Source organism: Vidua chalybeata, chromosome 3, assembly GCF_026979565.1.
Source record: "Vidua chalybeata isolate OUT-0048 chromosome 3, bVidCha1 merged haplotype, whole genome shotgun sequence".
Lineage (NCBI taxonomy): Eukaryota > Metazoa > Chordata > Aves > Passeriformes > Viduidae > Vidua > Vidua chalybeata.
This window is the reverse complement of record NC_071532.1, coordinates 47,999,484-48,023,479: the sequence shown is the minus strand read 5'-3', so window position 1 is coordinate 48,023,479 and position 23,996 is coordinate 47,999,484. Positions and strand designations below refer to the sequence as shown.

The 23,996-nt window shown below is 40.1% G+C and overlaps 1 protein-coding gene across 1 annotated transcript; it reads left to right on the top strand.

The window, feature by feature from the left end:
* The first annotated feature begins 1,584 nt into the window (after window positions 1-1,584).
* RAB32 (RAB32, member RAS oncogene family) lies at window positions 1,585-23,340 on the top strand. The gene is made up of 3 exons (XM_053939600.1): window positions 1,585-2,756; window positions 19,343-19,620; window positions 21,785-23,340. Exons 1-3 carry the CDS (start codon window positions 2,528-2,530, stop codon window positions 21,932-21,934), a joined length of 657 nt encoding a protein of 218 aa, XP_053795575.1. The 5' UTR covers window positions 1,585-2,527; the 3' UTR covers window positions 21,935-23,340.
* Window positions 23,341-23,996: the final 656 nt, after the last annotated feature.

Below are 23,996 nucleotides of genomic sequence, written 5' to 3'. Positions count from 1 at the left end.
GGGAAAACAATTTATCTAATGTTGTGAGAGGCCTGCAGTCAACATGTAAGCATTCCATACCCTGGTTTATAATTACAGAATATGCCTAGTAATCAATTAATACAACTCTCCCAGAAGGTAGGAAAGTAATGTAATTACTGTCTCACAAGTGAGGAATAAAGGCTCAAAGACTCCATCTAAGTCTGTGGAATAAGGCTTCTGCATCCATCCTAAACCCCAGGCACCCTTACATGAGCATGTGACAATCCATTTCCAAACCACTTAGGTTTTTGCAAGACAAAGGAAAACTCTGGCATCTACCTGGGGAGAAAGTTCAGTGCATGCCAGCCAAATTTCCTCTCTGAATGGACAATTGTGATGAAGCAGACCTCAGTATAGATATAGCTAGAGAGGTTTACCAGAACCCATAGTGGTTAAAGTACCTGTACCTGAGAAAATATTGTCTCACATCTGACTTCAACTGCCTGGATAAAGACAGTGTTACTTGCTTGTCTCATCTCCTGACAGGAAGCTAGGCTGCCCTTTGCCTCCCTCCATCAAGGAAAAAAAAAATCGTTTCTAAGTTATAGTCTTCCCCCAGTTTATATTCTGGTATCATTACTGCTGGGCAAGTAAATACTAATTACAGCAATTGTCATGGAATTAATATAGCATGACAAATTAACAAATTTACCAAACCAAAATCCCCAAACACTATTTTTCTCCAAGAATGCTGTCTTTTCTTGCCTTATTTTGCAAAACAGCTCTTCTTTTCACCTACTTCCATCTACATTGCATGTACCATCTCTGTGTAACATGGAAATACGCATTCTCCAAAAGCCACGTGAGGATATCTGGATCTTTTTACTGAAGCCACTAATTTAAAGCATTGTAAAGAAATTAGTATGTGCAAAAAAACTGTTATAGTATCAGGAGCAATTGAGGATTGTTTGACACATGTTACCATATATTTGAAGCGCTACTTTATTTCCCACTGGGGGCATCCCTTCACTGCTAGTCAGATCCTCCCTTGGGTTATCAGCCTCTGTACACACAGGCTGTCCAGACAACCAGGTAACATTTCCCATTTGGGGTGGTTGCCATTGCTCTCCGCCACAAAATAGTTTTGTTTAGGTATTTACATGATAAACGAACACTTCAGCATGGAGACACTACCACACAACTTCATCTTCTTGTTACTGGCACAGACACCTGGGGTCGTGTGTTTAATTTGGAGAGTATGTTAGCAAAGAATTTTTTTTTCCCCCCCCAAAACCTGTAACCAGCACACATGGTCCTAAGATCAGGAAACTTGTTTTATGTTGATTTCTAACAACGTGTCTGTTTCAGAGAGGCTGTGAATGCCCCATCCCTGGACCTGGCTTTGAGCAATCTGGTCTAGTGGAAGGTGTCCCTGCCCATTTCAGGGGAGTTGGGACTAGATGATCTGTAAGGTTCCTTCCAACCCAAACCATTCCACAGTTCTATGACTGCCTAGGATAATTTTTAAAACAATCAGAAAAGAATAAATGTATTTTATTAGATCAATTTAGCTACAAGAGGGAACCAAATTTAGCTGTAGGTGTTTGATGGCAATCCTGCAGCTAAGGAGGTGATTTCTTCCCTGCTCACCCGAGCCTTTTCCACAGAGCAGCCACCGCTGCATCACTGCTGTCGCCTGGGCGCGGGCCGATTTGCCCCAGGCGACCTCAGCACAGCCCGGCCCCGCACTGCCGGCCGTGTTCGCCCCGGCGGGCTCAGCACGGCCCGGCCCTCACGCAGCCCTAGGCCGCACTGCAGGGCCTGCGAGAGCGGGGAGGTAGCCGGGGCGCAGCACCCTGCACCTAACAGCTCCCCAAGCTGGCTCCTGGGAATGGAGACTGGGAGCGAACACGGGCCACTGGCACCCTCCCATCGCCACGCATCCTGACAAGGCCCTCTGTCTCAGGGACCTCTCGTTGCCGGACGGTGGGGAGAGAACCCGGGCGCTTTCAGAGACTTCACTGGGAGAAAACTTCGCTGCCGCCACCACCACCACCACTGGAAGCAAAGTACCAAGGAACGGTACCGACAGAGAGCTGACACTTTCCCAACCCGAGCCCTCTTCTGAAGTTCAGTCCCCGCTACTGCCACCCCGCGCTGCCCCGCCGCCGCTCCCAGCCCAGCCCGCCCGACGCAGCTGCGGGGAACTCCCTCTCTCCCGCTCTAGCCCTTTCCCGTTCCCACTTTCCACCCGGTGTCCTGTAGCGGCGGGGCGGGGTGGGCCGGTTCCATTCCTCTCCCCGCCCCTCCCACCGCCCTCCCCCAGGCCGCTATAAGCCCGCGGAGTTTCCGCGTCCTGTGACTGCAGTCAGGTGGTGGCTGAGGTTTCCCGCTCCCTCCCGCCTCTGTCCCGCTTGGTCTTCCCCCGCCCGGCGAGGGCCGGCCCTGCGGAGAGCCGGCTGGGGAAAGTTGGAGGAAAGTTGCTGCCTGGGAAAGTTTAGAAGCGGAAGAGCCGCGGCCCCGGCAGCCCGGCCTCTCCGCCGCACTCCACGGAAGGGAGGGAGGGATGGCCGGCGGGGAAGGAGCGGGCAGCGGCGTGCCGGAGTGCCGGGAGCACCTCTTCAAGGTGCTGGTGATCGGGGAGCTGGGCGTGGGCAAAACCAGCATTATCAAGCGCTACGTGCACCAGCTCTTCTCCCAGCACTACCGGGCCACCATCGGCGTGGATTTCGCGCTCAAAGTCATCAATTGGGACAGCAAGACCCTGGTGCGGCTGCAGCTCTGGGATATCGCAGGTACGGTACGGGACGGGCGGGCTGCTCCGGGCAGGTGCGCCCGGACGGCGCTGGGAACCCGTCTGTCAGCGGCCCGGCACACGGCCTCTGTGGAGGAAGATTTCCCAGTTTTGGGAATCTCTCTTCTTGTTTTTCGTCTTACCCCTGTTATAAGCAACCTCTCATTCTTGCCCTTGAGGTGTAAGGAGAGGGAGGTCTTGATGTGAGAGTGAGGTTTTTCACTTTCTACAGGCTTTGCCCTTTCCAGTTAGCAGACTTCTGGGGCTCTTGGCTTGTCCCAGTTTTACAGCAGTCCTCGAGCAGCTGCTTTACTCTCACTGCTGGATCCAGGGCTCCCGGAGTGTTCCTGCTCATACTGCTCCTCCTGACCTGCTTGTCTGGGTGGTGGTGGCCTTGTCTGCTGCTGAAATTAATTCAGTGTTATGGCTCTGTAATGCATCTAATGCACCATGCCTTACAGGTTAAAGGTAACTCAAACAGCTAAAATTGTCCTCAGAGGAAGAATGCTTAAACTTTGCATGCTTGGAGTCACCTGGTTAATTTAAGAGTAGTTTTCATCCCTGCTGCATTGAGTGACGGAATGGAACTTCTGTTATGCTTAGTTTTATATTCAAGTCACAAATTTGTGTATTAGAAACATACTTTGAGCACATGGAAGCAGAAAGGTCCTGTCTACTTGCCCAAACCATGCATTATTCCTTTCCTATATATGATTCAAACCTGTTCTTCAGCATCTCTTGTTTCCAAGACTCCAGCTGTATACCTACCACGGTTAACTTTTCTTATGCTGTGGTGTCAAATGCCGCAGAACAATCTCTGTTTTGCTGCGGTCTCATAAGAAGTCTGTCCCTCAGCTCTGTAATCACCTTGGTTGGTATTGCATTTCTAGTTTTGTGTGCAACCCAGGTGTTAGCCTGCAACTTTCATCCCTGTCTACCACCCTCAGACTATGTCCTTGGATATGAAAAAGCAGACTTTATTTCAAATACTAGTGTTTAGACTTACACTACTGGAAGACACAAGGGAAAAAAAACTGGTAGTTACTGTTTCCATGAACTTTATGCTTATCAGTGGAAGCTCAAAAATAAGGAAGTGTGACATGTGGCTGCTGTAACCCTGTGACAGACCAGCTGTACCTCATCTTCTGGTCTTCTTGCTCTAAAACTCTTCAAATATGATTGCTCAAACTGAAAAGCCTTCTTAGTGCCATACGCTGAAATACACTATGGATCTTTCTGTTGCTGGCCTGTAGGGCAAATGAAAATATCTTCTAATTGCTATTTCAAAGAGCAAGTAAGATGTTGGCAAGCTTTCTCTTCTGATCTGTTCCTTTTGTGAATCAGTTTTAACTTTCTGTGACTCAACAGTATCAGCACAAGCTACTGCAATCCTCTGAGTATATTTAGCCAGCCTGGGGTTCCAAAGATTGAAGAGGGGAGGCTATTGGCATCGTGGGGTTTGGCAGGCTGCCATCCTTGTGTTTGACTTCTCAGCCCTTCATTGCTCAGACTTGGGTAGGCTGTGTGCTTTGCCAAAGCAATCTGTTTCAACAGGATAGGCAGAAACTTAGCTGTAACTTGTCACAAAGTTTGGACAGAACCTATTTACAGCTTGGGAAGTTCTATCAATGCATCTATGCATTAATGTAATAATCCAGAAGACAGTATTTTTCATTCTTGATTATTGCCCTTGAACTATTTTTGACACTGCTAGCTGAAGACTAAGAGCTGCTGATAAATCCATGGAAGCTTGTGGTAAATTGGTTGAAGAATTAAATTGATTGAAGAAGTAAAATTTTTCCTGTCACTGAAATATTTTTCCTATTTTATTAGACTTTTGTATGAAACCTCTGACTAGTCTTTTCCTAGCAGAAATTAAAAAGGAAGACACAACTGTTCTGCAGTTTGCACTCCAAACTCTTTGTCTAATCTGCTAGTTTGCTAGTTTAGGGTGTTCTGTTTCCAAATGGCTGGGGGGATCTTGCCCAATGAAAAAAAACAAAGAGCAAGAAGAGAAGTAATCTTGATGATCTTTGATTGGGTTGTGCTTAGCCAGTGTGACAGGAACAATTTGGGCTCCTATAGCACTGACATCTGAGAGTTAATTAGTAAAATAAAGAGTATTTTAGTATCCGTAAGGGTATTTGATGGTATTAAAGCTGCTGAAGTCCTCAACCTGGGAGTGTGTTCTGCAGCTGTTTATGTGTACAATCAAGAATAATTACCTGAGGATGTTAACAGATTTCTATTGAAGTTATTAGTTAAAGAACCAGGTTGAAGATGGCTTCTATAATCATAGACAATATTCTCTAAAGCACTTTATTGAAGTGTAGCAGTGTCTGAACATGTGATAGTCATTCCTTTTTAACTCGTCAGCCCAGCTGTCTTCTGGCTTTCAACAGCTCGTAGATAATTTTGCCTGCTGGTGTGTGCAGACAAACAGCTTTAGATCTCCTGAAGAGATCTGGATCTTATGGTAAGTAATGTTACATGTGACTTCCCTGCAAGCAATATAGTGCTGGCATTCTGAATTTATTTTGATGCATTTAAAAAGGCTGTTGAATTAAAGTCTAACCCTTAAGCATAGAAAGGGATGTTATTTTCACTAGATCAAAGCTTGTACATAACAGTTCATCATAAGAAGCTTTCTTTAAAGAGCTGGGTGATGCAAACTAAGGTTTTGTACCTAAGTCAATGACAAGAACTGACGCTGTAGTTTGTGCATCAGCTAAAGATCATAATGCAGATACTATGCTGGCTTCTGATGTGATTGTAGGAAAAGTGATGAATGTTTTGCTGTTTATTGCAATCCAGTAGGTTACTGGATGTCTTCAAATTCTTGTTCTAGCTGAGGTTGTTTTGGGTCTTTTTTTTTTTGTGATTAGAGAATTCTGTCAAATAGAGCATGACTGTGCTACACTGCTTATGCTTTTTCTTTTTTCTGCTGAAAATAGCCTTCTTGTTGTGAGGTACAAAGTGATGCAAATTCTTGCAGCAGCAAAGGGGAAGGGATGTAAAGTAATGAAGAGGGAGGAAGGTTACTGTTGTGCCTAGACATTTGTATTTCAGAGATAGTCAGGTGTTTTAGTTTTTAGACACCAGTTGTAACTTCTTAAATAAAGGTGATGAAAAAGCTTGAGAGTAAGACTGATCAGTCACTGTCAAATCACCTTGATTACAGCATACAGAAAGAAGGTGAATAGATTATCTGTGTTCATGCAGGAACTTTAGCTGCCCTTAGGCATTATTCTTGTTTTTTTTGTTTGGTTGGCTTTTGTGTTATGTTGCTTTTTTTTTTTTTTTTATTTTGATGTGTGAAGAAATGAAAAATTATCTTTCTGGATAAATTTGGAAAGTGTTAAAACATTGATCAAAGGGCATAACTGATTGGTAAAATAAATAGGATGTAGGAATGAGTCATTGTGGTAGAGATGCAAAACAAAGAAATCTTAATGATAGGGAAGTGTTTTTATAGTCTATTTCAAAACAGTAGAGATTCCTACTTGACAAGCGTGCTTGTTTTAGTGAGCACTGCACTGACCACAGCGTGCTCAGGAGGTGTGTGTAGCATATTGTCAGGTGATAGTGAAAGAGTGCTTAAAGGATTTTCAGTATCATAGAAATTTCTGAGCTGATCTAGTAAAACCAGCAACTGTGTTAGTTGCTGCTTTTGTGCTCATGTTGACTATCACTGTCACTCACATCAGCCTGTATGAAGTGCAGTTTACTGGAGGGCAGGAGTGGTAAAGATCATAGATGGTGGCTTGAGTTTGGCTGCTCATGAAGAATGTCACTAATGGCAACTGGTAGATGAATTTGATTTAAAAGCTTTTTTTGAGGAATTCTGGATTAACTTTGGTGTTAATACCATTCTTCTTTTATTAGAATTTCTTTGTATAAATATTAAAAGTGAAGTAATGCTCTAACTGGAAGAGTATGGCTATGAAGTTGGCCAAACAGAAGAGGAATCATTGTACTTTGGTACTGTAAACAGGCTCTACAGGCTTTCAAGAGCTGAATGATAAGCAACATGTAGCATGTAAATTTGTTACTAAAATCTTGCATGTCTCCTTGAGAGGAACTGAACTGTAACTTCTTATAAGTATATACAAGCCCCCAGGAGGATGGAGAAATCAGATGAAGTATTTTGGTTACATACTAAATTGAAGAACAGCTGGAATAACTCCTCTTTTGTATGAAGACAAGCGAGTGTTAAGATATGTGAGTTGATGTTAAGAGCGAGTTAACTAAGTAACTTTTAAGCTTAGCTATAGGAAGCCATGAGAAATGGGACGGAGCACAGGAAACCATGGATATGGTTGACTTTCAAAGACATTAAGGCAGTTATATTATGTGAGATAGTTTACTTCCATGTGAAAACTCTAGTTTCAAGCAGCTCTGTATTCTAGTTAGTCTGCACTTGTGCTGCTGGTGTGTCATAGAGGCTGCCAAGTTGTTTCTGTGTACTGGGGCATTAACTTGTCTTAAATTATGGACTGATTTTATTTTTTTAAAATAAATCTAAAGCAAGTGTTAAGCAATGTTAATATGTCCCTGAAAGTCTATAAGAAAACAACCAGAAAACTTCTGCTGTTCCTTATCTCTACCTGTGCCAGAGGCATGTATGCTTCAGTTGCTTTGCAGAGTGAAGATGTGCACATAAATAACCGTATCAGAAATGGATGCAGTACTTGGAGCTCAGAGTTTTTTCAGAAACTTGTAAGTTTTCTGAGGTTGTTTCCTGGTTTGTATGGAGGTGATGGAGGTTCCAGGAGCAGCCTTCAGGTGGAGATAAGGAGTGCTATCATTTTGCTTACAGCTGAAGCAGGTCAGAAAGCTCCTGGTCAAGGCTGGGGAATCTTCTATGTGATTATGTCTGCAGACTCATGAAGATATGAAAGACTTAATTTCTGACTGCTTCTTGCTCATACATGTTTAAATATGAATCTCATGAGAGAAAATTTACTTAAGGATTGTGCTTACTGGAAACATGCAAGACTAGCAGATAAAATTTGGGGACAGGAAGTAGAAGGCCTGCTCACATAGGTTTTGAACAGAGAGGCAAGAAACAGAATTGAAGGTGTACTTTGTTTCCTTCTGAAAACCACGCCTCTGTGGGAAATCTTGTGTGGGTGTCCTTTCTTATGACTTTGCTGGAATAGCTAGATTGGGGTTATGAGCTTTCACTGCAGAATGACTTGCTGTGCTTGGAGTTCTACAGCTAAATATCCAAATAAGTGCTGAATATGTTAGACTTGGGGTTTTGGTGTTTTTCTAGCTTTCAGACATATCTGAATACAGATTCTTGACGCTTTCCTTTTTTTTTGGGAATCTGGTTTAAATACACTTTTAATGAAATGCTATTAAAGTATGAGGTATGATTGTTGGTCTAATGAAGGGATTTCCACATATTATCAGTGGGGTACCAAAGCATTCATAGTGGCAAAGGTTCATTTGCTTAGTGCTATGTTATGTAGCCACTCAAAGTACTGTATATGTTATCTTGGACTAAGCCTATCACCATTGTGCTAATTGAATTCCAGAAGCATATGGGAAATGCTGTCTTGATGTTGGTGTTGTAAGGTAGTCTAGTATGGTAATTTTGCTTATGCAAGGCAGGACTGGTCAGTTAAATGGGAGAATTGAGACAAATGTTCTTTGAATGTCTTGGAAATTAGCTATGAATTTCCTCATAAGGTGTTTCAAGGTGTTCTGTGTTTAAGGGGTTAAAGATGTGATCCTAAAAGACCACCCCATCTAGTACAGGCTTAAAATAAAGTTCAGTGTATTTATCTTACAGGTACTTTTAATTTCTGTCAACAATGGAAATGCACTTTGTGCTTGAGCATCTGTTCAGTGTGGAATAGATGGTGCTTCAGCTTTATTTTCAAACAGATGTCACACAGCTGTTGCTTGGCAGTTTTGTGCTTCCTACAAGATCACAATAAAAACTCTTTCCTAATACTGTAATACAGATAATAAGGGATGGCTGAATGGATATACATCAAAGAGACAGGGGAAATCTTCCTTAAAGGCAAACAATACCTAAATTCTTATATGCAGTACAGTAGACAGGAGGAAAAATAGTTCAACATAAAATAGAGCTCAACTAATTTTTGGATTAGTTTATAAAATGGGAATGATTTGCAGAAATAATAATCTTACATGGGTCAGCCACTTTTCTGAAGGCAAGTATTAAATTCCTGCCCTTCATATAATACTGACTCAAGTAGTCAGAAATTAAGCTGGTTTGACAAGTCAAGCATGTTGCCCTTCAGAGACAAACTGGCGCAGACAATACTGAATATACACTTTTCTCTTAATGTATGGCATTCACATGAATGTAAATTTAGCTTTATCAACTCTCCTTGCATCTTCAGAAGTTGCAGCTTCGGAGTCGTGGTGCTTAACCTTATTTACATCTCCACTTTGCCTCTTACCAGTTTGGTTTCCTTTAGGTGCACATTAGGGTGGCGTGTTATCAAAGTGCATATCCACAAGTACCATTTGAGTTGGCAAGTGCTATAAAGGCGTAATTCTCAATTTATGACATAAAGCACAGAAAATAATCTTAGCAGACTGGTTCCAGAAAAGGTACTAGCATGCTGTAAAAATAAGATTCTTCTTCTCAGTGGTGAGTGAGACCACTGGATTCATTCTCACAGCTGTCAGACCTACCCTCCATGAATTCCAGTAGTAACCATTGCTTTGCGTTTGTGTTCTGCTGTAAATGGTTCCCTCCAAATACTTGCTTCAGAGGTTCAGAAGTGTGATACGCCATGTTAGAAAGTAGTTGATTTGCAGGAAGGGAATGTCTATTTATATTTTTGCATGGAAATATAGGAATACGTCTTGTGAAATTCCTGCAGGTGCTAAAGCTAGCATGACCAGCAGTAAGCAGTGACTACAAAGCACAGCATGCTTCTCGAGCTACTGTGGGACAATGTTCAATATTCAAAGATCTCTTCTGGCTATGGAGACACAAAAAGAGGATAAATGGAGTGTGATTATGCTTTGAGAAATTGAGGGATTTCAGGGCTTTATAGAGCTTGCTTAGAAATAAATGTCTTAACTGTCTAGAGAAGGCTGGCAAACTCTCAGTAGCAGTGGCTCTTACATTAGCAGGTAATGAAAACAAATATTCCTTATTGTATGGATTTTAGCAGCTTTTCAAATAATAGGTTGAGAGGTAGTCTCTGAATGTTACTGCAAACAGTACTTGTTCTTTAAGTGCTCCCAGGCAAAAAGAGTGCTGGGGTAGAGCAAAGTGGCAGCAATTTGATACAAAATTCCAATCACACACAATGTGCCATAACACATTGAGCATTTCAGAGATTAACATTTTTTTCAGTCTCGTGATAAAGTTGTTCTGGAGACAAACTGACTTTAGAATTGTTCTCCTGTGTGCTGTGAAATGCTGTAGTGCCGTGCAGCATCACTGTGAAGTACACAGTGCAGCTCTGGCTGCAGGGCAGCACACCAAAGGATATGGATTAGAGGGTAGCAGGCATGAAATAGCTTAACTCTGGCAGATTACTTGTTTGAGTAAGCCTTGTTAAAGCAAGGTAGGAAGTACCAATTCATGCTGTTGCTGGCACTAATTGGACTATGTCAACTCCTTTGAATACTAATGCAAGGGAATTGTTCTATACATGCTGCATTTGACAGCTAGTTAGAAATTGTTTAGCTTGGTTGCACTCTGATTTTCTGGGAATTGAAATCTAGTGCTTAAACAGGGACTTTGAATCTCACTTGCTGTTTAGCAAAGATGCAAAAAAATAGGTGGATTCTTATACAAACACAACTGTCATACTGCTGCATAAAATACACACAATGTTGGACAAAACCCATTAAACTCCAAGTGCAGGGTGTTGCCTTTCAACCTCTTAAAGACAGAACAGTAAGCTATTGAAGTCAGTTTGGACAATTAAGTAATTAGATTAGCCCACGACTACAGGCAGGAATGAAAAGTTTGTCTTGCTGTAAAATTCCCAGTGAGGGTTGTGCAATTATTTGAGTGAAAATTTTTTGTCTTTGTGGGAGAAAATGGTATGCCTTTTCTATTAGCTTGATAGAAGTGATCATAGCTCCTGGTGGAAATCTGGTGTCTACCTTCCAGAACTTGCCATCTCTGTGCTCTTGCTGTTTCAGGGGTAGTGAACAGGACTGTCCTATGTTTAAGTATAATGATGGCAAACAGTGAATGGAAGGCCTAGTCATTGATTTTGAAGTTTCATGTAGTTAACAAATTGTTAGGCTAGAAACTGGCTGTGTTGGAAAATGGAACTTTAAAGCAAACTGCTTCCTAACATTTCAGAATGAAATAGTGACTTCTGTGAACATGTGGGAATACTTTGTGATATCTAAATCAAAATACTGCTGCACTTAGGCTGATATTCATCAGTAACTTTTCAATGGCTACAGAGTCTCCATACTGTGTCTGTACAGTATATAGTCAATGTCATGCCTCTGACACTGCATTGTTCAACAGAACTGCTTCAATTGCACCTGCAGCTTTCTAATATAGACCTAAACAGGGGATGAAAAGTAGTTTCAGAATAAAGTGTGAGTCAGTTGAACAGGGATTAACTGTCTGTTGCCCTGAAGACTGTTCTGAAGCATTTGGGGAAAGGGTTAGTGTTGGGAAGAGGTCCATCCAGTGGTCAGTTAACTTACCCATGCCACCCTTAGTAAGAAAGGGCACTAGCAGTTATAATTGTCTGAGGCTGCTTTTGTCTGTTAGAAACACTAAGTACTATAGTCAGTGAAGCTATTTCTAGTCTCATACAGGAAGATACAATATTCTAGTAATTTTCACTTCCTAGCCTGTCTGTGTTTGTCACCAGAACCATGAATACCACTTTTTCACAGTGGTGGAAAGTAAATGTCAAGCTGGATGTTTTTTAACATTTAGAGATTTCTAATGTCTTCTAGAGCTGTTAATGTCATAGAATCACAGAATGGCTTGGGCTGTAAGGAACCTTAAAGATCATCCAGTTCCAACTCTGCTGCCATGGGACTAAACCATAGGTTGTTCAGAGCCCCACCCAAACTGGCCTTTGAACATTTCCAGGGATGGGGCATCCACAGCTTCTCTAGGCAACCTGTTCTGGTGTCTCACCAGCATCATAGTGAAGAATTTATTCCTAATATAATATCTAAACATACTCTTAGTTTAAAACCATTTCCCTTTGTCCTGTCAGTACATGCTCTTGTAAATAGTCCCTCTCTGTCTTTCTTGTAGGGCTCCCTTTAGGTACTGGAAGGCCTCAGGTGACCCTGAAGCCTTTTCTTCTTCAGGGTGAACAATCCCAACTCTCTCAGCCTGTCTTCATAGGAGAGGTGCTCCAGCTCTCTGATAATATTCATGGCCTGCCTCTGGACTCACTCCAGCAGGTCCATGTCCTTACACCGGGGATCCCAGAGCTGGATAGCATGCTCCAGTTGGAGTATCACAAAGGTGGAGCAGAGGGGCAGAATCCACCTCCCTCGCCTTGCTGACCATGCTGTTTTGGATGTAGCCCAGGATACTAGTGATTTTTCTGGGCTGCAGGTGCACATTGCTGGGTCATGTCCAGCCTGTCATCTACCAGCACCCATTAATCCTTCTTGGCCCAGGTGCTCTCAGTCTGTTCATTCTCCAGCCTGTGTTGGGACCCCAACCCAGGTGCAGTATCTTGCATTTGGTCTTGTTAAACCTCATGAGATTCCCATGGGCCCACTTCTCAAGTTTGTCCAGGTCCCTCTGGATGGCATCCCATCCTTCAGATATGCCAGCTGCACCACTCAGCTTGATGTCATCTGCAAATTGTCTGTCATTAAATAAATGCATAGTTCAATGCCTCCATGGTTTTAACATGTGACAACTTATAGCTTAAATGAATAAGACTGGGGAGTGGGGAGCCATCTGGTATTAACAGTCTTGGAGTCTGTCTACTCTCAATCTGTGGCTAGTGTCTGTGGGGAAAAAGCAGACACACTTGAATGTGAGCTGTAATATTGGTAATGGCTTGGTTAACCTACTTCTTGCAGGATAACAGATCCAATCTAATTAGGTAAGACAGTTCTGGGACAAGATGTGCTGCTCTGGGGAGATGGGGGATAGTTGTCAGCAGTGGTAACTTGCCAGTAACATGTTTATATATCTCTCTAAAAAGGAACTTCAGTCAACTTACACCTGACCCTGGTAATGCTAAAATGTACATTACATGTCTGGAGAGCTGGGAGTTTCATCCTCAGGGCAGTTCTGGATATTTGCTGTATTGTGCCAAACATCCAGCTGGCACCCAAAGTGTGGTCTTTCCCTGCCTGTTGCTCTTGAAGGGCCTAGGTGAGTTTTGAAAGTGACAGTAGCTCTAACTCAATTAGAGGATTGAACTACGTTCCCAACCATTTTGGATGGGGATTTAGCTTAAATCTACCACACTGAATGACGTAACTTTACTGAGAATTGGAATTGTAAATGTGGAATTATCACTCAGGTGTTCCTGAAAAAAAACAACTTTCACTTATTGTTCAATTGGTCTTTTTTACCACCTACATTGAATAAAAGCACAAATATGTCATGGTCCTGGAAATGGATTCAATCAATTTAGTTGTGGAGTTTGACACTGAAGTTTAAATGCTGGAACTGTGCCAGCATGCTGGTCAATAAAGTCAGAGTAGTTGATAGCAAGAACCTAAGAGCCATAGTGTTGGCAGTCTGACTGTCCTTCTTGAATTTTGGTGTGAGTGACTATTAGTGGTCATGGTAAGTAGCTGATCTGAGACTGCTTCTCACAGTGCAAGGAGATTTTTTTTTTTTTAAAGTATTTCCAGACTAAAAAAAATGGTTTATTACAATTAGTCACTAAAGCTCACTAAGCATTACATGATGCCTGTGATCACTGCAGTGTAAAGTAACTTTATACAAAAGCAGAATGAATGAAATGCACTAGCAGGAAGCTACTTCTATGCATTTTGAGCTAAATGAATTTGATTCACTAGGTCTGTTGGTCATCTTGTTTGCTACTGCAGGTATTACTGGATAGTTTTTTGGGTTGGTTTTATAGGTTAAACTTTTCCTGTGTGACTTATTCCTTCTTTCTGTTGAATTTTAACTGCCTTTTCAACTATTTGAATTCTCATTTTCAGTGTTCTGAAGGACAAAATTGATGAGAGCTCCTTGACTCTATTAATAAACTGAGGGCTTTTTGATATTTTTCAGACTTCTGGCAACTCTATTATTTGGTCCAGGAAAAAACTGCCTAGATTCATTGCCATGGTCTTCTAGTTAATAGCAAATAGCTTGGGAGCAAAACTCTTCAGCTAGTTGTACACTGACTTTTGGGTAACTGCAGTCTAGACTATATGGCTATAGTTTAAGGTTTTTAACGTAGAACTGCAAAACTTGTTAAAATAATATTGACCTCTGGGTACCCATTAAGCTGATTAAAGATGGCTTGAACTTACATTGCTTTAATGGAAGAAACTACTTGTTCATTTTTGCGATTGTCAGACATTTATAACCCTTGGTCATCTATCTCTTCCTCATTAATGACACAGCTTCTGGAGGACTCTAGAACTGTTAATCTTGTTTGAAAGAGAAAAACTTGGAAGAACTTTGTCCAGTTGTCTGTCAGTGTTCCTGATGAGCTATTAAGGTTTTAAATGCAATTAACACAATTCTCTTTTGAGTTGTGTGGCTTCAAATAAGGTAAAGCTTGGATTTTTACAAGGTAGGGGAACTCTTGCTATACTGTTGGTATTGTCAGGGGTAAACCTTTGTAGCAAAAAAGAATAGCTGGGGAAACCTCTTCTAGATGGGCCCTTTTACTCTCTTTGAGTAAGTTCTTGTTAGTTGATATAAACTGCCTATTAACTCATGAATATAATAAGTAGTCTGGGGGAAGGAAGCGTGACAAACTCATTGTGACTATCCTGCAGTCATTTGTACATTTAAATTGTTTTTCTAGTCCCCATTCCCATCATGTAGGAGGAGTTACAAGTTGAAATAATACAAGTATAGGGTATCTTTTTTACTAAATATACATAAGAACTGCTACAATGGTAAATCACACTGCTGTAATAAACAGGACACTAGTATTTCTCCCTTACACTGGGAAAGACTACTCTAGGAACTCTTTAAAATTTATTTCAAGGCAAGGTTACAATGACAACTTATATTTTGCAGTAAAGTAAAGGACAAATATAAAGCTTCTAATGTTAAATCTTAAATTATAGCCTATAATTTATTTCATGTAGTTTTTAACTTGCAGCTCCACCCCCATTACAATATAAACTGGGGAGTGAGAATAGCTCCCAAGTTCTAATGCAGTTTTAAACTCAACTCTACTTTATTCCTGTGGTGCTGCTGTAGGGAAGTGGATTCATTCCTGATGCATGTCATTGTGCAAATTAAGGTTGTTGCAATTACTGGAAAATATGGTGACAATAGATGCTGAGTCATTTTGATATGAAAACTGTGGTTAGAGAATGCAGAACTTTGCACTACATTAAGTCACTTCCATACCTCCAAATTAAACTTCTGATCCCTGTCCTGTATCTTAGCTCCTCATTTATGCCTCAACTACTAAAAAAACAAACTATACTTAAGTAGTACCATCAGATTTATGCCTAGTCGCTGGACCTACCAGAATGATTAATCTTGTGATGTCCTTTCTATACTGCTGTACTAAGCAATTAGTTATCTTCGTGGTCTCTTCTAAGATTATACACGCTGGGGATTTTAAGTCTAGTTTAATCTGATCACTTTTAGCCTTTTTCTTCTCTGGGGATATGATCTACTTTCTGTACTGCTCAACACTGTTGTCATATTTGGAGAAATGACTATAGTAAATATCTTGCTAGACAGAGGATGGGGCATGATGAATCTCTGAACTGTGCATGGCAGAAGTTGAGACAGTTTTAAGCATAAAGAGAAATTTGTTCAGCCTTGTGAATTTGGAGGCTTAGTATATTCTAGTTTGATTTTTCTGTATGAGGGTTTGTGGGTTTGATTTGTTTGTTTGTTCTTTGTTTTTTTTTTTTGCAAGCAGAAAAGCACTTGCAAAAACTGTCTGAAATTCCTGTTAATTTTTTCAAAAGGTTGTCTAGAATGCTCTACATCCTAGACAAGAAAGTCAGCATGTGTTTTGTCAGTAATGACATGATTGTAAAGCAAGTCCACTCAGTTTAAACTGAGTTCTTTTCCTGCCTTATGCTGTATACCTTTTACCAAACAAAACTCTTACCTCCTGGGTAGGCCATGTTTTATTGCTTCTGTCTTTGTATGAAATACAGTATATTCATCTTCATTAGGCTCCAGACAGAATGAAAGAGCAGTTGTAAGGTAGTATTCAGGTCAGGTTTACTGTTAGTGGACATGAATTCTAGAGGTGAAAACAGCTCTGTAAGAATCTGGTTTGGGTAACTCTAGAAAAGGGAAGCACTCATACTGGGTGGTATTTGGCATATTAAAAGGCATTAATCTCTAAGAATCCAATGCTGTTGAGCATGTGTTTTAAGGGTAAGAGATAGCAAATCTTCCTAATATAAAGCTTTAATCTAGTTAGTAAAAATAGCTTTCATGCTGATAGGCACATCAGTTTTCTACTTTCACCCAAATTAAAACTGTGGAAGAGTATGTATTGATGTTTTTCTAAATCTAAAACTCATACTACAAGAGTATAAGAGTTGCTGGAAATAAATGATTGTTGTCGGCAGCCAAAGTCCATGGTTTATACTGTGGCTGCTATAGAATACCAAGCAACATACAGTTCCATGCTGACTTCCATTCCTAGCAGGACTGCTGTCTTCTTACACTGTGAGCAGCCACTGTACAAGGCTGACTTCAGCTGACTCTTCAGGTTCGGTTCTGAGCTATGCTTTGTAACTTTTTCTTTGGAAGCTATATGTAACATGGTACTAATTTCACCTTTTTGTACACCTTAAATGTGCTGTTGTGCATGTTTCAGGAATGGTTATTGCTATAGGAGGTTCGTATGGCCACCTTGTCAACTGTTTTTGTCTTTACAGCTTTTTTGGATGGGACAGCAATAGGCAAGAAGGGATTCATTCAATGATAATGTCCTTGACTGTGCTCAGTGATTGCAGCCTTGTTTATGTACAGCATGCACAGCTATCTGAGAAATGGTAACTGCCTGATGACCTTTTCTGCAATTCCTAAATAACTTAGTTTTCATATGTAGTAATCATGCTCTGTCTATTCCTTCTGGTAACAATCTAGCAACCCTTCCTGCAACTAATCAATACAACTTAATTTTCTTATGTAAATGTTCATCAAGTGTTTAGAAAAACAGTCTTAAGTAAAGCCTGGAAGCCTCCCAGCTCTCCAGCCACTGAATAGTGAGGACTACTGGGACCATTTCCCTTGCTGCTTCAGATTTGTGTTCAGTCTCATGTAAGTAACAGCAAGTAGTGTTCAATTCTGGACCATTTCAGGGCTGAATTGAAGACCTCTTTCTGTAGAAGACTGAGGTTGATACAGGGCATTGTAGACCTTGAGATTACATTGTTTGTTTTGTGGGCTGTCCTTTGGTGTGAAGGGATATCTCCCTGTATTGGATACTGGAGCCAGTGCTTTAGCATAGTCCAAGGTGTTCCCATGTGGCAGGAATTGGTGGTGAAACTGACAGCTAAACAAATGGGGAAGCTGATAAGCTCCTCAAAACTTGTGTGGTGCCCTATGCAGTGACTGGCTTAATGTAACTAAATTTGACTCTGTAGAACTCCATTAAAAAACTTAACCAAAACTCCCAAACTCAAAATCCCTACATCCTAAGGGTAAAGCTTCTTTAAATGTGACATTACTGACATGCAGAAGTAGCAAAAGCCTTCTGATCTAACTCTTCCCTAATGGTATTTGATTAGTGGAAACAGTGGTTAGTGGTATGGTTTGTAGTAAGGCTATTCTAAAAATCTCTTTTATGTGTAAAAGTCCAGTCTAGGGAGACAATGTGAATTACTTGTATACTCTGTTTAGGAGAATTGTATTAGCAGTGTGGCTTTTCCAGAGGCATAGTCACAGAGATGCAGGCTTGGTGCCTGTCTTGTTTCATGGCCTTAAAGTCCATGGCATAAATGCTGCTTCTGAACTTGAGTTTTGAGTATGGAGATAAGAGCTTTCTTCTTGGATCCTGCTTGTTCTTATACAAGATGATAAGCCAGTAGTGGAAAAAAATAATGTGCAATCTCCATTCTGAAGAATATGCTGGGTAGTGATGCTGTTTTCTGCAGCATCATAGTTTAAAATGAATGGACTGAAATAAAGTCAACTTCTCAATAGTTTTTTGTATCTTTAATGTGGCTGCTGCTGTTTCTGAAACTGTAGGGAATGTGCTAATCATACTGTGACTTACTGATATTAAAATGAGGCAAGTGAACTAGAAAAGCACACTGCTGAACAGGATCTCTTGTCAACTTCATTTATTGGATGTTGGTCTCTTTGTGAGAAGGTGATAACGCACCCAATTCTCCTTGTATTTGTCCTTGGTAATTAAAGGTGGACTTGAATGTTTATAAACAGAGGACAACTAGGTTTCCAAATGCAGCTCTTACTTTGTCTGTTCTTAAACCTCATATGCACGAAAAGCTCAAGTGATGATACACTGTAAAACTAAATCAGAGTTCAGGGACTGCTTTTCCCAGTGAAGACTTCCAAACAAAGCAGGAAGCTATTTTAGTAGCCCAGGCTTTCCAAACAATGTGCAAGGACTTGATACTGCTAGACACACTCAAATGTAAACACACCATGATAGTCTGACCTTTCAAACAGAAGAAAAAGTGAACTGGCACACTAATTCTGTATTTCAAGTATTTTGGCTAAAGTAGTTGTACTTAATAAGAAAAGGCTTTGACTTTTCTCTGCTTATGGGCAATTGATTTTTTTTCCTGGATTTTTGTTGTGAATAATTGTACTCTAACTGTTTTTGTTTGAAATCCTGGGATTGCTGTAGAACTTCTATAGCTGAAAATTAATCCAGAGTTAATCTTAGACTTGAAAAAATGAAGTCAGAGTTAACAGATTTAGCCAGAACTGTTAAGCTAGCAGCTTCTTTTGAACTTGTCCCTAAGGAAAAATCTATAATCTAGACAACTTCTTCAGAAGATGCTTTGAAGGTTGTTAGCCTTGAAGCTTGCAAAACCCCTTGTTGCTCACCATTCAGCAAAAGGCTGAGTTTAAGTCTTCAGCTGAAGCAACTAGATTAAGATACAAGCCTTAATATTCTTTGATTAAATAATTGATTTGTGTATAGCTGTGCTGGTAGTGTTTTTAGGCATTACTTCTCAAAGACCTCTACTCAACAAATAAGTTGACTATATCAGTGTATAAGTTGAGTTCTTTTTAAGAAAAACTCCAAGTGGTAGTTGGAACTGCAAACTACTTTAAGCATCTGACTTGTCATGTATATAATATACATAATAGCTGTTACAATTAACTTGGATAGAGGAGGCAATGTTTTATGCTCTAGGTGACTAGACCCAAATGCCAAACTTCTATGGGTTAAGCTGGTACACTAATCCATTTACACTGAATACAGTTCATGCTTCAATATAAATATGTGCTGTGACTGTCCTCTCTTTCAGGCCAGGAGCGCTTTGGAAATATGACCAGAGTATACTACAAAGAGGCAGTTGGTGCTTTTGTGGTCTTTGATGTCACAAGAGGTTCCACTTTTGAGGCTGTTTCAAAATGGAAGCATGATTTGGACAGTAAAGTATTACTTCCCAATGGCAGCCCCATCCCTGCTGTTCTCCTTGCAAACAAGTGTGACCAGAAGAAAGATGGCAGCCAGAATCCCTCTCAAATGGACCAGTTCTGCAGAGAAGGTGGCTTTGTTGGATGGTTTGAAACATCTGCCAAGGTGAGCTTAATAGAAAAATATTTTTAGTCTCTTGAATATTGGCATAAGAAGGGTGAATATAATCATGTAGGAAATAGATTTATCAAGTATAGGAAGTGGTAGTCAAATTCAGCAAAATTTGAAGTGATGTGCAAGCTAGCTTCATTCCTAAAGAAGATGAGGCATATTTGGTTTAGATTAAAAATTCTCAAATTCAGAGCAGATTTGAACATATCTGGAAACCTTGATTATCAGAGCTGGATAAGCTTTTTCATCTTGCATGCATGAGGATCAGTCATTCTTTAGATGTTAATACTACTAAATGCTGATTGAGCTCCCCCAAAAATACAGGTAATCTTTAGGTGCAGGTTTTTAAGTTGCATTTTCTGTTTGTCACTGTTTTGTGTAGGAAACAGCAAGATTTCAAGTGAAGAAGTTATTTGCTTACTCATTACTACCTACCCACATTATTGCTAAAGCACTTTTCTATTTTATCAGGCAATGTCAAGAGTGTACTGGAGAAAAATTCTGTATAGTAATTTAAGAAAAACAGCTGCTTTATTCAGTTAACTTTGAGAAATTTAATGTATTGTATAGTTTTAGTCTACAGACATTTTATCATTGCACAGATTAAACTGGCAGCAGCTTAGTTGGAAGTGAAACCAAATATTTCCTTAAAGCCCAACTGATTCTTAAAATGAAGAACTCCTCTAGATGTGAGGACAGTGTGACTGACAGACCAGATTACTGGTCTGGCTGATAAATCCTTTATAAAGTAAGATAAGCCTCAAGGTCCCACTTTTCCCTTGTCTTGCCTACTTCCTTCAGCTGCTGCTGCTGAAGTGTTATACAATGATGTTTAGGCAATTCTTAAAAAGCAAAGAGTCTCTAAGAAGACTATAAGAAGCAAAGTAACAAGTTGCTCTTGGTTTACTTTAAGAGAAGGATACACAGGTAAAAGAATTAGTTAAATTAACTAACAATTTGTTTGCATTTGAAAGGTATTTCCAAACTCACCCATCTGTTACTAAAAACTATTTTTAAGGCTCTTTATACTCAAAAAGAATACTAAGATTCTGCTTTGGTAAAAGTCTTCCCCAAACCTTTACCTGCCTGTAATACTGCTATGTATAAACTGAATTATGGCTTAAAAATAAATGCCAGTAACATTGGAAAAAATTGAATGGGAAATTCTAGTGACAACTTGCATTTTTAGGTGGTATTTAAGAGAGGACAATGTAAAACAATGTTCTTGCTGCAGAGAAAAATCCAGGCAATAAGTTCTAGCTTAGGTATCAATTGACTTGTTTAGAACTCTGAAGAATTGTAGTTGAAATAGCAAAAATTTGGAACAACTGTTATTTTCTAAGCATACCAAAACAGTTTATGGCTTTAAGTCTTGCCCACTTGGATATCCTATTAATCTGCTTTTGCCTTTCTGTTGGAACTGATAAATGGATCTTCAGTCATTGGTAATATACTGGGCTGATACTTCCTTTGGAAGCAAAGATGAGCAATTCCAAACATGGCAGCCCTGTGCTACCAGATGGCCCAGCCATGTCAAACCTGTGGCCTGAGACTCCTTGGCACTAGGCCAGCGTGGACCCTCAGAAACTGGGATATTCTGGCAAAGTACATCTCTAAGTGTCCTGCACGCATACATTCTTTAGGATGTATGGGAAGGGACTTTTCAAAGTGTGCACCAGAATATGTAGAGTAGCTAGATGAGGCACTTGGAAGTAGTTGTGATTTTGAGGATCATGGAGAAGATCCTCCTACTTAAAATAAGTTCATCCAAATTCCATCAGAAACAGAAAAAGGCTCCAAAAGGTAGGATGATACCGCAGATGATGTAATTGCCTAGGATCTTTCCTGATGCAGACATGCACTTAGGCATTTGTCAATCTTCCAAATGCAGGTGACATTCATTCCCCTGACTGCCTACTAGATTAGAATCAGATTTCAACTTGTAATATGGATGAATAATTCTGTCTTCAACCTTTCTGCTTACTTTTTCAGAAAAAAGCGTGAGCAATGACTTCTTGCATCTAAACTGTTTGTGTTCTCATGATGAGACTGAAGAATTATTTTCTTTTTAGATAGCTTTAGCAAAAGTGTGACTGTTAATAGGAATGTGTGACTGTTTCAAAAAGATCACTGACTTCCTTGCTTTCAACATTTTTAGGACAACATCAACATAGAAGAAGCTGCTCGATTCTTGGTGGAAAACATCCTTGCCAATTACAAAACCTTTCCTAATGAAGAGAATGATGTGGGGAAACCAAAACTGGACCTAGACCCATTGAAAGCAGAGAGTAAATCACAGTGCTGCTAATTCTACCACTGTTCAGTAGATGTGATGGGATGAGCAGCAGGACTTTGCTTTAAATCCAAATGCTGCTATGGTGATGCATTGTGACAATCCATATGGGGTGTCTGGTACTATCTGAATTGGTGACTCATTTGGGTGTTTACATATTCTTGTTTAGCATGAAACTGAGTATCTTGTGAGTTATTATTCCACTTGCTTGAGTGTCTGCATCTAAGTCTGATTAGTGTCTTCTTACTTGAGAACATAAGGTAGTGTTTACACTCCTAAAAGGAACAAAGACAACATCAGTGTCTAGTTTGTTTCTAGGACATATGCTACATTCCAAATAGGACTCACTTTTAGGTGAATAGACTCTTGCACCTTTTAAAGTAAACTTTTCCTTTGTCACCATTTATGTCCCACTTGAGCCTTCTCACCAGCACAATTGTCCCTATTTATTATCCCCACCATGAGGATCTGTCTCTTTGCTAGTTTTCCTGGATCAAGACATCCCAGAAATCTTGAAGAGGCCAATGAAAGATGCGAGGTATCTTTCCTAGTGTGATCACTAAGAATGAGTGAAGTAGATGTCTTTTACCACTGAGTAAAAGCAAGATGGTTGTTACTGTGTTTAACAAGGGAAAGACATGGTTATGGAGATACTAATAAAAATGCATCTCCAGAAATTTAAGTCTGAATATTTTCAGCTAATACTTTACATATGAAACACATTAATGAATACAGTTGTACTGCTGGCACATAGTTATGGTAACCTTACCCCTATGCACATCCAGAAATAAATATCTAGTAATGTTTTCATGCACTAACACTGAAAACTTTACCAAGAGTCCAAAAAGTATTTTACTGTCCTGTGATGATGAACTTGCTTCTTTTTTCTGCTGTCCAGAGATGGTTTTGAATACCATGAGCAAGGATAGAGGTCTTGAGGAAAATAGCTTAATTGGTTCATGCTAGTCTGTCAACCTTTCTGCCCCAAGCTCTTTGTCAGTTTTAGAACTCTTTTGACTGCTTTGAACTAATGAACCGGCTTACCAGTTTGTAACTGTATACTGAGATACTTATGTTTCTTTGTTATAACACTCATGTATTTTTGGCAGCAAATGAAGTTCAAAAAGATTAGAGATATTTCATGGTTCTTGAATGTGTTCTGGAACTCTGGTTCTGATAGGCTCAAAGGCTTTGAAGCTCCTCTTATTTTAGGGTTTCTTCTGTCCTGGTACCTCATTGCTATTGACTTCAGAAGTCTTACCTTGCTGGGTTTGATGGTACTGATGTTTAGGTAAACATCAGAATTAGGTATATGTAGGATTTGATGTACTTAATCTGTATTGAGATTTCTTAGGCTGTCTTTTTTTCTAAAGAATAACATACTTTTTAAGAGTTAAATAAATATATTTGGGCATCTTTTATGTGTTGGTGTATGCTTTTAAGAACGTGAATACTCACATATGTTCCACCCTATACTCAAATGCTTTTGCTGACATTTGAAAACAACTTTATCTTCTAGTATGTGCTATGTTAAAGAATTATTTAAAATTACCACAGTAAGGCTTGGCCTAAACTAAAACTGGCTTTATTAAACTTAGGATCCTAAGATAATTCAGATGAAAGGGATCTTAGGATGTCTTCTAAGCCAGTGTCTTTCTCCAAGCAAGGTCATAGCACAGTGCTTAAGTGTTCATGTGGTCTGGTCTTGACCTCAAACCATGGAGACTGTATGGCCCTGGGAAAGTTGTTTCAATGCCTGACTTTCCTTGAGAGTTGAAACTATCATAATCTTCCTTTTCAATCACCTAAACAACTCCATTTTGATTGTAAACTCACTTTTGATGTTTAATCTCCACTGTCTTTTTTTCAACTTTAATTGAAGCTGCACAAATATAAATGCCAACTTTACCTCCATGGCCAGTTTCACCAGATGTAGTGGATTGTGGATTTTTCTTTTTTTTTCTTTAGTGTTTAGATTCAACAGCAAAATGGAGACCAAACTCAAGTTTTGTGACTGCCTGAATGCATGAATCTCATCTGGGTCCTGTCACCTGCAGGATGTAGTTTTTTGTTTTTG

Excerpts from the sequence above, each read along its gene's own strand:
- RAB32 (XM_053939600.1), top strand. The coding sequence starts at position 2,528 with ATGGCCGGCGGGGAAGGAGCGGGCAGCGGCGTGCCGGAGTGCCGGGAG. Across the intron at positions 2,757-19,342 it reads GCAGCTCTGGGATATCGCAG|GCCAGGAGCGCTTTGGAAAT; the intron begins GTACGGTACGGG and ends CCTCTCTTTCAG. Across the intron at positions 19,621-21,784 it reads GGTTTGAAACATCTGCCAAG|GACAACATCAACATAGAAGA; the intron begins GTGAGCTTAATA and ends CAACATTTTTAG.